The sequence below is a fragment of the Oxyura jamaicensis genome, chromosome 4, assembly GCF_011077185.1.
Source record: "Oxyura jamaicensis isolate SHBP4307 breed ruddy duck chromosome 4, BPBGC_Ojam_1.0, whole genome shotgun sequence".
NCBI lineage: Eukaryota > Metazoa > Chordata > Aves > Anseriformes > Anatidae > Oxyura > Oxyura jamaicensis.
Window position 1 is genome coordinate 27,352,527 of NC_048896.1, and position 15,272 is coordinate 27,367,798.

Here is a 15,272-nt window from a genome sequence, read left to right on the forward strand (position 1 = left end):
TGAGTGAAGTCGTGGCTGAGATGACAAAACACTGTGAAAATGAAGCAAAATCATGCAAACAGTGTATTCATGATTGTTTTTTCTACTTTAAAAACTAGACTTTTAGTCCCTCTATTTGTTGGTATTCAATTTGATCTTACAAAAACTTGGTCATCAAAGACACCAACTAGAATTTCATTAGACCTATTTATTTTACAGCAGTTATCAAAGGAAAATTGCTGTTAAGATACGGCCTTTAATTTTGTTCTTTCAACTTATACTTGTCCGGTCAAAATTTAGCGTCTTTGAAATCAACAGAACTGTTTTATATAAAACAAGACCATAGTAATACATGGAAGCACATTGTTCTTCCATGTTTATATCTACTGTATAGGACTAACATGGGGATTTATATTTAACATGTGTGATGAAAAATGTAAGGCTTTTGATACGTATATAGGAGGGATTTCAACTTTATTTCAGTGATGATTTTGTTACCGTCCTTCCTTTTCCATCTTTCTCTGAGTTCTTCAATTAAGTCTATACATTTCTGTTAAAAGTGATTTATTAGTAACAATAAGTTATTAAATATTATTATTAATTCTGCCAGTTTCTAACAGAAATCTTGATCTGGGAAAACAGGAAGGCTTATGTGAAAATTAAATAATAATACCTTTGAATATGAATAGATTTCTTTTCACTGTGATTTGAGAAGTTAACATAAATTTGTTAATTTGTTCTGTTAACCCTTCTTATCTCTCATGTCTTTCTGGATAGCAGCCATCCCCCTCTTCCGTTTTCATTTTGTTATGCCTTCATGTTGAAAAGGACCGGTTCTAAAAATTTGAGCTAGCAAATTGCAGCGTGTGGGTTATGCTACACTGTACTTACTATAGAATCATAGAATCGTTCAGGCTGGGAAAGACCTCTAAGATCAGCTAGTCCAACCTAACCTAACAGTAAAGTCCACCACTAAACCATGCCACTACGTTCTAAATCTACACATTTCTTGAAGACCTCTAGGGATGGTGTCTCAAGCACTTCCCTGGGCAGCCTATTCCAATGCCCTATGACCCTTTCAGAAAAGAAGAATATTTCATATTATGATATGAAACACTCTGCATTCTAAAAAAATAAAAATATAATGATTGTGATTAATTTTCCCAAAGCAGCCCTTCAAAAAGTCTTCAGAAACAATTCCCATCGTCTGCATCCATCTACTAATCCCTTTCCCTTGATAAATTTACTAATTATGGGTTATGTATCTTCAGATCTAAAACACTGGACTAGGGAGAGACTCTGTCAGAGAGCGTAGTGTCAGGACAAGGGGTAATGGTTTTAACTACAAAAAGGGTAGATTTAGATTAAATATACAGAAGAAATTCTTGACTCTGAGAGTGGTGAGGCCCTGGCACAGGCTTCCCAGAGAAGCTGTGGATGCCCCATCCCTGGAAGTGTTCACAGCCAGGCTGGATGGGGCTATGAGCAACCTGGTATGGTGGGTGGCATCTCTGCCCATGGCAGGGGGGTTGGAACTAGATGATCTGTAAGGTCCCTTCTAACCCCCAACTGTGAAGATACTCTGGCTGCTCTGATCATAATGGGAATTATCTTTGCATAAATAGGAATAAGAAACAATTCTTTGCTTTTTATTCTGAAGGGAACTATAGTAGTGCCTGTGGACATGTGATTCAGTGTTCTGGTCTGACTTGGGTTAGCATCCTTCTTTCAACACTTGTAGAAAAGATTTATTTTGTCTTATTGATTGTCAATTGTCTCTGACTTGGACTGGTTCCCCACGTGCAATGAAAGTTTGAATTTTGTGTTTGACAAGCTACTTCTAAGTGCAAGCAACTTGCTGGTGAATTTCTGAAACATTTTCTGAGTTCTGAAATGTAGCTCAATGAAAGGTCAGCATAGTAACTCCAAACAAATTGAGAGTGTCTTGAATGCACAATTTTCCAAGTACAAATTTAGCTGGATATCCATTTTGTCGATTTTAGTTTATCCTCCTCATTTTCAGCCGCTCAGTTTTATTGAAAGGCAGCTAGAATACAGCAGATATTCTCATAATACCATTTAGTTGCAGTGGCTATTAATGAATTATTCATATGAATGTTAAGCCACCAGAAACTAAATGAGATTTGGCCGGTTAGACAATGAATAGGCCAGCAGGTATTCACAAAATCATGTTTTTAAAGAAGCCCCGATTGGTTGAAACGGCAAAAGTTTGAAATTCCCTGTTTCAAAGAAGTAACAACTTGGTGAAAAGTAGAGAGCCTTTTCTCAAAGTGCATGAGGCGTAACTTCCTAGTGGTGTGAAATACGGTTGAGAGTTTTAACATGGAAGATACAGCTATCAAATTGAGGTATATATTTTCACATCTGCATTGATCTGAAAATGCAGGCAGGGTGAGGGAAACAACAATAGCAAGTGATACTGAATTATGCTTTGCCATACACCCCAGTGTACAATTTCTTGCTATTTATTACCCACGTTGCTTGCAGAGAGCTGGGTGGGACAGAGGCACGTTGGTGACCATTGTCTCCAGGTGAGCACTGTGGGAAATGAGCAGGCTAGCAGAAGTGTAGACATGCATAGCAAAAAGAAATAATAAAAATGCATCATCGGCACCAGGGAAAATGTTATCCTATGTGGAGTAGTTAAATTCTCAATGACTGGCATTAAATGCATGAGCCTTAGTTGTGGAGATTAGGAAAGAAACAAACCTGAAAGCGGACAATATCTTTTGGGACATGAGCTGGCAGGAGGTCTGCATCTTCAGATCCTTTTTCTAGTGAACTTCCCACTTGGATAGGAAAAAAGATGAAATGTGAGATATGAAGCTAACTTCTGGTTTTAAAGGCTGAGGCTGTCTTTGGGATTTGACCTCCAACACTGGTTTAAACAAAGTGACAGAAGTTCTTAGGAGGAAGCTAGAGTAGCTTTCAGAATGACACGAAAAAGGAAAGGCATAGAAGAGATGAAATAAGACAGTGTTTAAGTATACTCAGAGGAAGAAACAGTTAGAAGTGATAAAGGATTAAAAAATGGCATGACAAAATCATCCTGAAAATAAAAGATCAACTGCAGCAAAGATCATGTATGGGATACCTCGGAAAACACAAAATGTTTTATAATAGCGTGTAGCCAGAATAGTCTCAAAGATAATTCCCTTTCCCCACATTCCCAACAGAATGCTCTATACTTCTGTGAAGCCTTCGTCATTCTGTTAGGCTGCACTGTCTATGCACCAGTCCAAAATCTTTTTTAAAAAGTTGAATTATGTAATGTGTTATGCTAACGTATACCATGCTCTGCATCAATATTGTCAGAATATTGTATTGTGCACGGCAGTGAATTACCGACAGCAGCAGAAAGGGCTTGGGAAGTGCTAACATTAACAAGTGTCACTTGACCATCAAGTGTAGTATTTATGTTCTTAGTGAACATTTTTACTTTTCTACCAGGAAGAGATAAATCTTTCCTTGATGGACATTTATGACTGTGTGTTTGAATGGCAGAAAAGCTGCAAGTGATGTAGTTTATCTAGAATCTTTTATAAAATCTCTGTATTCCATAACTCAGTAATTTATTTGGTATATACCATATGTGCTATAGTTGAAATATTTAAAAATTATCTAAAGTTTTAGAATATTTCATTGCTGTAAAAATGCATAACTTCCCAGGTAGCAACAATTCTCTGTGCCTTTTGATTTCTATTCCTTTTTCCTGCCCATATCCATCTGTGAAAGAAGGTTGGGGGAAAAAAAAAAAAAAAAAAGATCTTTTATAGACAAATACATCAAGGGAAATGTTCAGTAAAATGGTGGTAAATTATAGCAACAATGGTAGATGTGTTCATTTCATTAGTAAATGAATGAAATCATCAGGAGCAACGATGCATGACATAATTAGGCTCACTATTTATTATTTTTCATAGTTAACCTAGTTGTTGACAAAAAAGCTGTCATTTGGTATAAGAAACTGATGAGAGTGGCTTGCTCCCGTGGAGCACTCAGTTGTTATTGGGATGTCTTTTCACAAGGCAGATTGTCCAATTTAGAAACTTGAGTTCAGACTTCAGGGCATGATTCTGGACGAGCGGTTACTGTAACTGAAATTTTGACATTAAAAAAAAAAAAAAAAAAAAAGTTGTTTACTTTTTACTTTTTAAAAGAAATGGTAGGGACGTATGCTGACCTTATTAATTGTTTTTTACTCTCCTGAAATCTTACTGTTGTATTTTTGAGAATGGAACTAATTGTTCTTTGGTCGGTCAAAAGTTCCCTTAATATTTTCAAGGAAAGCAAGCTTCGTAGTTGAAGCAAATGCTTGCTTACTTACTTCCCATTATAAAGTATGCATAGTTCTCAGAGCAACTATTGCAATTTCTAACACCAAGAATATGGAGGCGTTCAGTCTAAGAAGGGACGTTTCATTGTCAGAGGGGTCAAAAAAAGAGTAGGTCCATGTTTATACTGGTTCATCTAAGTAGCTTTATCCTGAGCTGGAGGAAAGAAAGACAGTTTTAGAGATTCTCTCTACCTGGCATTTCCATAAAATGTTATCTAATTCAAAGAAAATAAAATAAAAGCCTTCACTGTTTGGGCTAAAATAAAAGTAAGTCCACACTTTTTGCCTGTGGAAATGCAGGATAGTAGCTGGAAGAGCTGACAGCAACTCATCTCATTCACTGCTTGTCTGTATAGTCAGCTTTAAAATTATCCAGATTATGTCCTCACTTTTAAGAGATAGGTTGGTATTACAGGAACAAAACAACACAGTAACTTGTACAGATAATTATTGACTGAGGAGGGAGGTTCACAGGAGCAGTCTGTGTTGATTGGATTCTGCTAGTCAACATTAGTTAGAATTACTTATAATTTAGATACTATTAAATATATAGTGTGCAATGATTGTAATAGTGGTGTTATCCAGGCTCCATATAATGTTTCTATACTGCTTCTTAAACAAAGATTTCATTTTATGAAGGTACTTGTTAGAAACCATTTAATTAAAAAAAAAAAAAAAAAAACAGTAAACAACTTTCATTGCAGTTCTCAGGTTGATGTCGTCTTGCCCTTCATGAATAGGCTTTAATTTCTGAAATTAAGGAAAGAAATCTAGACTCAATTTGAGCAAGATATAGTCAGAAAGCAAGGAGGTAGTGCTGGGAGATTGTAGCTTGACAGTAAGAAAGTTTTTTCCTGAAGTTCCCTGGCTTTTAGCATAGGCTCTCAAGCAAATAGAAACTTTAAGGCCAGGAGGTGATAATAAATACCTTATGTGGCAGTTATAATAATTATGAACATTTAAGCAGAGACCAGTGCGTGATTACTCCCTCATCACCTTTTTTCCACACTTACTCAGCATAGCAAATAGTGTCTGCTATTTTTCTAGTTTGCTTTCCCAGTTCAATATTTTAGAATCTATTAGCATATGAAAGTTTCTCCTTACTCTCTGGTGCCTTCAGGCTCCGACCGTACACATCATCTTTCTGCAGAAGCACAAACTTCCAAGACACACAGATGTTGAATTAAGCCCAAACTCTCTGTTCTGTGCTAGTCTGCTGGGATGCTCATCCCTCCCAGACCTCTACGATCTTGCCTCTGCCCTTTAATTGTCTATATTTCTACACTACCCCTCCTCTCTGTACATGCAAACAGCATGCAATGACTGCATGTAAGATCAGTGTATTTAATATACTTGGGTGCTTAATGAAAACAAATGAATCTGTTAATCAGATTGCAGAGAAAGGGGCAGCATTACAGCAATGAGGCAGAGAGAAAGAGTGGTATTTGTGCATTTCCTTCTCAGGGACTGAGAATGATGACCCACAAAGAAAGATGGAAGAAAATAAGGTTCCTAAATTGCATTGTGCCCCTGGCCGTCTGCCCTGCCTCTCTTTGTGAGGGTTGCAGTCTCTGATTAAGGTTACTTTACCAAGCAGAAAATGGTGACAGAAGCCATTTCAGCTGTTCCCTTTCAATCGATCAGTGTTGATAACTCAGCACTGTAATTAGCGCACAGGCAATCATCAAGGCAGCGTGTGCTTTGATTAGGTATTCCTCACTTTGTCAGAGATTTAGTTTTGATGTAGTCTGCTCCCCGTAATCCTCCCATTCCATTTTCCCCTGTCTCCAAACACTTCCATATGTTTTTGGTTTTCTGTTAGAAAACTCAATGATCGCTCCATGAATTCTTCACTATCATTACAAGTGGTAATGTACCCCAGTGAGGCTTCATCGAGATGTTAATAATTCCAATGATTAAAAACAGAAACTACTATCCCCTGATAGAGATAGAGCCTGTCTTTCCATTTCTCTTCCTCTCATCATGCCTGTACAAGGACCAAATTGAAATCAATAACTGGGCACAAGTTATGTTTAATAGCTGGTTTATGTCCCTTTGAGCTATACCTAGTTATATTAAAACAGGTAGGTCATAAACCTTACAGTTATTCACACTGTCCATGCCTACTGTGATCCTTTGTATTACAAGCATTAATCTCAGAGCAGCTGGAGAACCCAGCTCCTTTTATTTTTCAGTTAATATTTGAAATTATTTTTTCTAAAGTAGCAGGTGCTATGCATGCACAAGGTGAGGTGAGTATCAAGGAATTCAAATGCTTTGGGACCTGGCTGGGGCCACAGTTTGACACTGAGTTAGATGCAGTGCACGATGTGGTAGGGCCAACCTAACTCACCTGTGTGTCAAGGGCTACCTCTCAAGGCTCCTTGGCTCTTATCTACTCACTGACCCTCAGCCATCTCTTCTGTTGGGCATATTTGCAGTTCAGGGAGATTCACATAGTTCACAGCACACACAGAAAATTTGGCTTTTAAACACAAAGAGGTTCATACACTGATTGGAATTATCCTTGCATACTATGCAAGACAGAAAAGGAGGTGAACTTCACGAGAGTACGATGTCCTGAAGCATTACGTGAATTTGTTGTGAATAGGAGCTCTTGAATGGAGGAAGTATAATGTAGCTCCCAGCAGGTTAATATACCTGTACTACAGTTTGGCTAAACCCACTATCTGAGCTTAGCTATGTTAAAACTAGCATTGTGTTCTTTAGGCATATTCTGAAACACTCCAATCGATTCCAATCTCAATCCATATTCCTATCATATAACTATAATGGTTCAGAAAGAGCTATTAGGTGTATTAAGTTATTGTGAATTAAAATCAATACACAAAGCTTGGCTGCATCCTAATAGACCATTGCAACAGATGGCTTTGAAGGAAGCCTTAGTCCTGTTGCAGAGCAATAGGAGATATTGGGGGGAGGGGAGGAGGGTGGCTAGCATTTTTCATTTGTTTGTTCCAAACAGCACTAGTCCAAATAGCAAAATAAATCCATAAGCTGCTGTTTGATTCTGGAATATATATGTATATATTATTTAAGGTACTGTTTATTCATTAATGCGAATGAACAAGCTCAAACTCATGCCTTGTTGAAGATGATAATAAAACTATCATTGAAAGAAGTGGGACGAAGCACATGCATAAGGACAGTGGCAAGTGAAGGCCAAATTTAAGATATCCTTCCTTTAATATTTTCTTCAGCTTCTAGGACATGAGCTAGCTTCTTGCTGTAGGCAAGGGGACTTTTTTGTTAGTACAACCAACTTTCTAATTAGTCTGTTTGAAAAGCAGAGAGTCTGAGAAAGGTGGATTTACGTGCCAGTATTGTGACATCGCCCATTGGCACGATAGGATATTGAAAGAAAGTAAGACTTTAATTATCCAAGATTTTCTAGGTTTGAAACCTTCACCTTTCTTTTAGTGTTCTTAAGGGGTGGGGATTGTGTTATGTTTTGCAGCAACTTTTATAACCGTTGCTAGTGGGAGAATTTCTGTAATGAGAGAATTAAATGTTTCAATTAAATTTTGGTCATTGATTCTAACATGAAGTAATGTACATTACTGTTCAATTAAAAATAACAAGCTGCTGTGCTGTTCCTAGCCACATATAATCCCCTAAACAGTGGTCAATAAAGCAGTTGAGGAAATTAAGTATTTGGGGCTACTTATTTCATGAAATTCTTTTGGGGAAAGAAATGCAAAATAGCTAATATTTAAAAGTGGGGGATTAGTTCTTTCATAAGTCAAGAAAAAAAAATAATTAGTGTAGCAACAAGACAAAAGCATCCTGTGCTTGAAAATGTTTTAGTTATGGTTCGTGATGCCTTCTTAGTGCTTCTTGTCGGTTCTAATGGTTGTGCTTGGTCTTCCAGCAGCCATTGGAAGGTTGTTGTGTGATCCAGTGATGAGAGTGATTTTTACCCTTGGGAGCAGCTTCTTAGCATTTGCCAGGTGACAGAAGTTTTTAATTGTCACAGGGAATATTCACGCCATGTGATTTGCTGAGGTTCTGCTTGGGCTACGTGAATCATTTAAGGTGCTTGTCCGCGGCTCCGAGGGTCAGTGCTGAACACAGATTGAGTCTCACCCACAGCTGAGCTTCATTTCTTGCTTCAGTTTTTTCCTCTCTCTTCCTATTTTTGCTAGAGAAGAAAGGAAGATATAATGAATACGGAGTTCCATTTAATGAATACAGAGTGTCAATATTAAAGTATTATATCCCAGTGCGTTCAGAAAATTCTGATGAGTAGACACAGAGGTCATTTTCATATGCTTTATGAATTCTAACCACCCATATAATTACCTAATTTTGAAACTCTCTTCCAAGCACAGTAGAAGCACATAAGGCCATCCATCTGCAGTTTGAGTCAAGCCCCAATGTGTGTTGTAAATCCCAGCAGAGATCAGTTTCTCTGATCTGACAAGCCAATAACTTTTTGTTCACTTACTAATTTCTGTAGTGCCTCCTGGCTAGGAAGTTTTTCTCCCCACAGTAAGGGGAAAAGAGGATTCAGCTGAGCAGGAGAATAACACCAAACATTGTATTTTGTTTTAGCTTTTCCTTTTATAAAGAATGTCCTGTCTTTTTTTCATCATTTATATCATCAGAAAAAGCATAAGACTGCCATAAATGGACATAACAGAGCAGTTTATGATGGCTCCATATATAGTTTCTGTCCTGAAATAAGTCTCAACTTAAAGCCACATAATTCACCACTGTAATTACAGAGAAAATCTGTCTTGTTGCCTGATAAATGATCATTAATAGGTGGGCTGGGACCACCACTTTGGTTGTAAACAGGTCACTGAATGCAAACTTTCCTTCCTTTCATATTTAGTGAGAGTGCTGTGTCGAAGATTTGAATGGTGCTTTTCCTGTTCTTTCAAGAGGATTTTCTGTAGTTTGTCCAACAAGAGAGAATCTCTCCAAAAATACCAGATCCTCCAAAATTTGTTTTCCGAGAACAGCTCAAATACACCTATCAAAGCTTGGAGTTTAAAGTCGCTATTCTACCTTCCATTAAAAGTCATCCTGAGCCATCTGGGTTTAGGGATATCTTTTTCCATACATGTAAATTGTCCCTGAATGCTCCACAAGCAATTATTCTCTTGCTCTCCTTCCCTGCCACTTCTAAGGACTGAATTTAATGCTTGACTTTACCATCACTCTCTGTAGCACAGCTGCAAATTGCTGTTACTCTCAGATTGTCTAACTTGTTAAAACGATCAAGTTGAACTCAGAGTAATTGTTCTTTTCTGGTATTTAGCTTGAGTGTTACTCCTTCTGTTTCCAAATGTGAAGGTCCCCTCTGCCCAAAAGCTTGTCTCTTCCTTTTATTTTTAGCTTTATAAGGTGGTGAAGTAGAGGAAATAAAAAGATTTACTTCAGGCCTATGGTCACACTGTTACTTACAAACTATTGGGATGTGTCTGAGAATTTCATCAGAGAAAATAAAAACTATATTTTGTATTCTTAATCCTAGGCTCTTGAAGCACTTAAAAGAACCTGGTGTCGCTTCATTTTCATGTGCACCAGAACCTAAGTCCTGAATAGGTAGCTGTTGGCCCGTTACCTCACTGGAAAAAGGCAACGAAGTGCAGGGATTCTTTCCACTAATCTTGCATCCAATCTGCTCCAAGCTCTATGCATTCAACCTCTGATTTCCATTGAGTTGTTGTTTTGAAAAAAATTCTCTATCCCTTACTTACCACTTTTAAAATTCAGGGCAGAGTTTGAGGGCTGTGTTTCAGCCATGTGGCAATTTTGTGCCTGTATTGCCCTGCAATCCATTCACCCTGTGCGAGGCCAAATTACAATCTCTGCTGTCAGCTTCTGGTTTTACCCTGGCAAGTCCTTTCAAGGGTGAAACTTTTTTCTCCTGGGTCAAGGCATCTTCCTTTTGGATCCCATGTTCCTTCGCTCTCATGTAATTCTTGCTTTCCACTGTTTGATCTTACTCTCTTACACTCATGGTTCACCACGACACAGATATATACGTAAATGCAAATGTTTTAAAGCATTAAACAGGCTAAAAGGAAAACCTCTGGTTAATGTGTTTCTTTCTGACCCAGCACACTTGGATTCAGTTCTCAGATGTACAGGCCCTGCAATCTGTGCATTCCACTTCCACACATGGAAAATGGTGATGACAGTTCTTTTCTTCCTCAAATGAGTATTTCAGTGATAAACACTAATTTGTGAAGCTCAAATAACACTGTGTTGAGCATCTGAAGATCTGTTCAGGTAAGTTGTCTGAGCTGATTAACCATCCTCTGATACCAAATGGAGCGCGTTCTTGGTATTTCCTCGCTTCTGCTTGTACAGTCTTACTCCATTGCTTGTACTGGCTCTGGCATTTGTCTGGACCCCTGGTGATCAGATCAGCTCACCCAACAAAACTCAACAAGTAGATTTGTGCTGGATGAAGAGTTGAATTAGTTTATTAAAGGAGCCAAGGATCACCAGAGCTATTGCATAAGAGTGTAGCAAGTTCTTAAATTATATCAGTTGTAACAATCCTATTCCTAAATTACATCTTGATATGTAGCATCTTCCTTTAAATATTTAAACCCCTAATAAATTGTCAAGTCTTCTTGCAAACTTGATCTCTGCTGCCCCAGAGTCATTTTATCTTTCCCAATCCTTTTTGTGTTATGTTGCCTTAGTCTTGGGTCTGCCGTTAGCCTTCCTAAGGGCACTATCCAGCTTCTGTTGCTTTAGGGGATAATCATTCCTGGAGCCAGACTTTGCCTTCCTACAGTTGTAAAAAGCAATGTGCACAGCTTCACCTAATATAAATGTTACCTGGTTGCAGCTGACTTTCATTTCCCTGTGGGCATTAGAGGCTGTGTAAAATCCTTTGATCCCACTGAGTATCAAACACACCCTCCTCTGTATCAGGGCAGCACACTTAGATCCCAAGTAAACACCAGGTAGTGCTGACCATGGAGCTATTTTGAGAATGAGTCCTAACCAGGGGCTTAGTAGTGCTGCCTTCAGTTACAGAACAACAGAATCATAGAATGGCTGAGGTTGGAAGGGACCTCTGAAGACCATCTAGTCCAAGCCCCCTGCCGAGTAGGATCACCTCGAGCACGTTGTGCAGGATGGCATCCAGGTGGGTTTTGAATAGACCCCACAGCCTCTCTGGGCAACCTGTTCTAGCGCTCTGTCACCCTCAGTTAATGACGAGGAGACATATATACTAGGAGTAAAGTAGAAGGAAAATAGCTCCTCAAGATTCACCATTGCACTTGGTTGCCTGGGGAAGAGAAGACATCCCCTAAATATATCTGATCAGGATTCAATTAATTGGGGTCCAGTGGAAGCTTCACCACTGATGTGAATTTAGCCACCTCCAAACTCAATATTTAGCATGTGAGTGCTGGCCGCCTGCTTTGTACAAGCTTATTTTTTATTCTCATTATTTTTCTGTTGAGTAGGTGAGAAGTGTAGTGGCTGTTTTTGCTTTTTTTGAATTTTCTTTTTCAAAGCTCTTTCTCCAGGATGGAAGTAATCATTTTTAACATCAATATTGTAGCAGTATGTATCTCTTTCCATAGGGAGCTCACAAAACACCCTCCCAGTATACAAAAAAAACAGCTGGCGCAGTTTCAGCTTGCAGAATTGATGGGGGGAAAAAAATCAAGACAAATACTTTAGTCCTGTTTCAATGCCTTCTGAGAATTGTAAACAATTCCATAAAGAAAAAAAAAGTAGCAATATATTTGTTTGGTTTTCTTTGGAATATGTTTAAATATTTTACTGCTCCAGGCTTCAGCAGAAATTGGGTAATGTTAGTTGCTTTGCATACAGATATCTGACCATTTGTATTTCAATATATGTATAACTCACTGGACATTTCTTTTTTTTTTTTTTTTGGTAAAACTCTCAACAGCAAACAGTATTACATAGCTTAATAAAAGTCTGAAATTAGCCACAAAAATCATTTTAGAGAGTGCTTTAAATCAGTGCAATTAGCAATTGCTTTTTAACAAATTGAATAAAAAATTAATTTATGAACAACTGTTTTCTTATTTTCTAATAACTCAGAAATAATAAGAAAAAATCCTTTCTAATATGAAAATTTTCAATATCTGAAATATCCTTTGTCCACACAAGTCTTTAGAATTTTGTGCCAAATATGCTTAGATTGATAAATTACGATTTTTTTGTGGAAACATTTTTGCGTTAGCTTGAGCATATATGTGGGAATTCTCTCATCCAAATAATCAGAAAAACTACATTTGGTCTGTGTTTTCATCTAGGAGAGGCTTTCATCAACTTAGTCTCAATTCCTTCAATGTTTCTGGAACCCAGTCACTGGAAAACTACTTTAAAAATTCACTTGTGTTTGCTGTCCTCCATTTCTATTTCATTTGGCTGATCCTGGGTAATTTGGAAGAAGGGAATTAATTCTGACAATTGGGAAATAGTACCCTGACGGGCAGTCAACCTTCCTGGGTTATGTTCATTTCTTTGTTATGGGTTTTTGTTTGGTTTTCTTTGGTTGTTTTAGGGGAGTATTTTTGGTTGCTTTTTGTTTGTTTGTTTGTTTTCTGATTTTCCTTGAAGACAGAAAAGAACATCCTGCCAGGAAAGTCTCCTTGCTTGCTTCGTTGGCAGCATCCTCAGCATATGGCTATCCTCATGAATGTTAACTTAATCATTTAAATGTGGTGTTTTTTATTCCAAGTACCTATCTCCTGCACTTCAGAGATACCTGTTCAGAAAGAGTGGCATACTAGGAAACTAAAAATACTCTTGAATTTGTGCATAGTGTTGTGCTTTGGCTTCTGAGATATTGACAGAGTTGAGTCGTAGAATACTAAAAAAAAAAAAGTCATTAAAACACTAACAAAAATGCCTCTGGAGATATGTTTAGAGTTTGGGCCACAAAAGCTGTTCTGTTTTCTTCTGTATGCTCATGGCTTATGTAGACTGGGAAGAAGTGGTGGAAAGGTTGCTTTGTGTGCTTGTAATTGTCACTGAACTAGAATTTTCCACCTCCAAACAGATCCTTCTGGTAAACTCATAGTAAACTACAGCATAATGCAAAAGATTAAAGGGAAGAAATGTATCGTATTTGGAAGAAAAAAAATACACTGGTGTTACAGAGCCGTCGTGAATTTTGTCAGGGTTTCAAAATCTTGTTCTGCTCAGGTAGATCTGGCAGATGTTCTCAGAGAAAATGAAAAACAACCATAAGTGAGATCTATCTACGGCAAATGTATTTCTGTGCTCAGAAATATGATCTTTTTTGTGTGTTTTATTTTAAGAAGATGTGAAAGGTAATGTCTAGAAATTAAATACTCAACAGGAAGAATAATACAGAAGGGCGGCAGAGGATGGAGAAATTAAATTTAGCCAAACTCATCTCTCTCTGGGAATATTATTAGAAGTATTAATAAAATAATAATAATAAAAGAAGGAGAGAGAAAACAGAACTTGAAAATAAGAAAATAAAAGCGTATTGTTTGGAAATCTTACCAACCAATTCCAACTTCCAGTTATTTATTTCGATCCCTTATTATGGTCATCTTTTTGATGCATATTCACCAACTGTTCTTACAGACATACTCAAATCCCCTGATTGATTCTTCCTAAACTAAACGAATGGATGATCTTTGGAGAAATCAACTTAAAAAGAAAAAATTGACCGTTTGATATTCAGATTTAGATTACAGTAGAAGGGCAAGAGAAATGTCTGTTGCTACAGCATGGCCTGTTTCGCCATGGTTTTCTTTCCTTATGGCATGAGTTAAGTCCCATTTGTCAGACGCAGTATTTACCCAGCCAGTGGAAAGTGGCAGCATGGTAGAATCCTTCATGTTTATGGACAGACAGGAGTGCATGTCTGCCATGCTGAGCATAAGTGCAGACAGAAGGCGTTACTGAAAAGCATTTAAGTTGTAATGTCACAACAGAAGATTTACTTCTGAAATATGTACTAGAGGAGAAAATTTCTTACTGGGAGCTTGAGATAATTCTGCTGAAGTAAATACATAACAAAATAGCATCTTGAAGAATGGAAAAGGCACTGCTAAAAACATGTCGTTGGAAAACTTTGTGTAAACCATTCTTAAACAAATTCTCTTTTTTTTTTTAAAAAAAAAAAAAAAAGGGCACCTTAATGTGTCAAGCCCTTGCTTCACTAACAGTTGACCCCTTTGTTTTCTGTGTAGGAAGAACCCTTTGTCATGGTGTCCGAAAATGTTCTGGGAAAACCGAAGAAATATCAGGGCTTCTCAATAGATGTGTTGGAAGCCTTGGCCAATTATCTCGGCTTTAAATATGAAATTTACGTAGCACCAGATCACAAGTATGGGAGTCCTCAAGATGATGGGTCGTGGAACGGACTGATAGGAGAACTGGTATTTAAGGTAAGGCTATTAATAACTTATTGAATAAACCCATGTAATAAAATTAAGTAACACATTTGCATCTGCTGGTAACCTTTCTTAATGAGTCCTTGATAACATTTTGTTCATTGCCTGTGTTGACAGCATCTGATAGCGTGCCCAGGTGCATCGGATGACAAAGCAAAAGCTCGCAACAGTGCTGGGTGGCAACTAATTAAGAAGTAGGGGTTCTTTTTTCCATCCAGAGCACAGTAGTATGAAATCTGAATACAGTCAAATAATGGGATGCACAGCATCCTCATTAGTTTGGCAAGACCTGACACAAATGAGTTGAAGAGGTTGTTCTAAAGAGAAAAAATTGGTGTTGCAGTAATTAGTGATACATTACATAAATAATGTATAGCACTTGGAAAAATGTTGGTGTGATGAATGCATGAAATATATAATCAACAGAAAATGTTTTATTGATATATAATAACACTTACATTATGCAAATGTATGAATCAAGAGTAGTATATTCTCTATTCTGTAATTAATAAACCATTTAGCCTACT

The 15,272-nt window shown here is 37.6% G+C and overlaps 1 protein-coding gene across 2 annotated transcripts in view; it reads left to right on the forward strand.

The window, feature by feature from the left end:
* The window catches only part of GRID2 (glutamate ionotropic receptor delta type subunit 2), a 783,779-nt gene that overhangs the window by 635,241 nt on the left and 133,266 nt on the right, over positions 1–15,272 (forward strand). For both annotated transcript variants that reach the window (XM_035325267.1, XM_035325268.1), the window contains one exon: positions 14,542–14,739. In XM_035325267.1, coding sequence (XP_035181158.1) covers positions 14,542–14,739 — 198 coding nt within the window. The remainder of the gene's footprint in view (positions 1–14,541; positions 14,740–15,272) is intronic.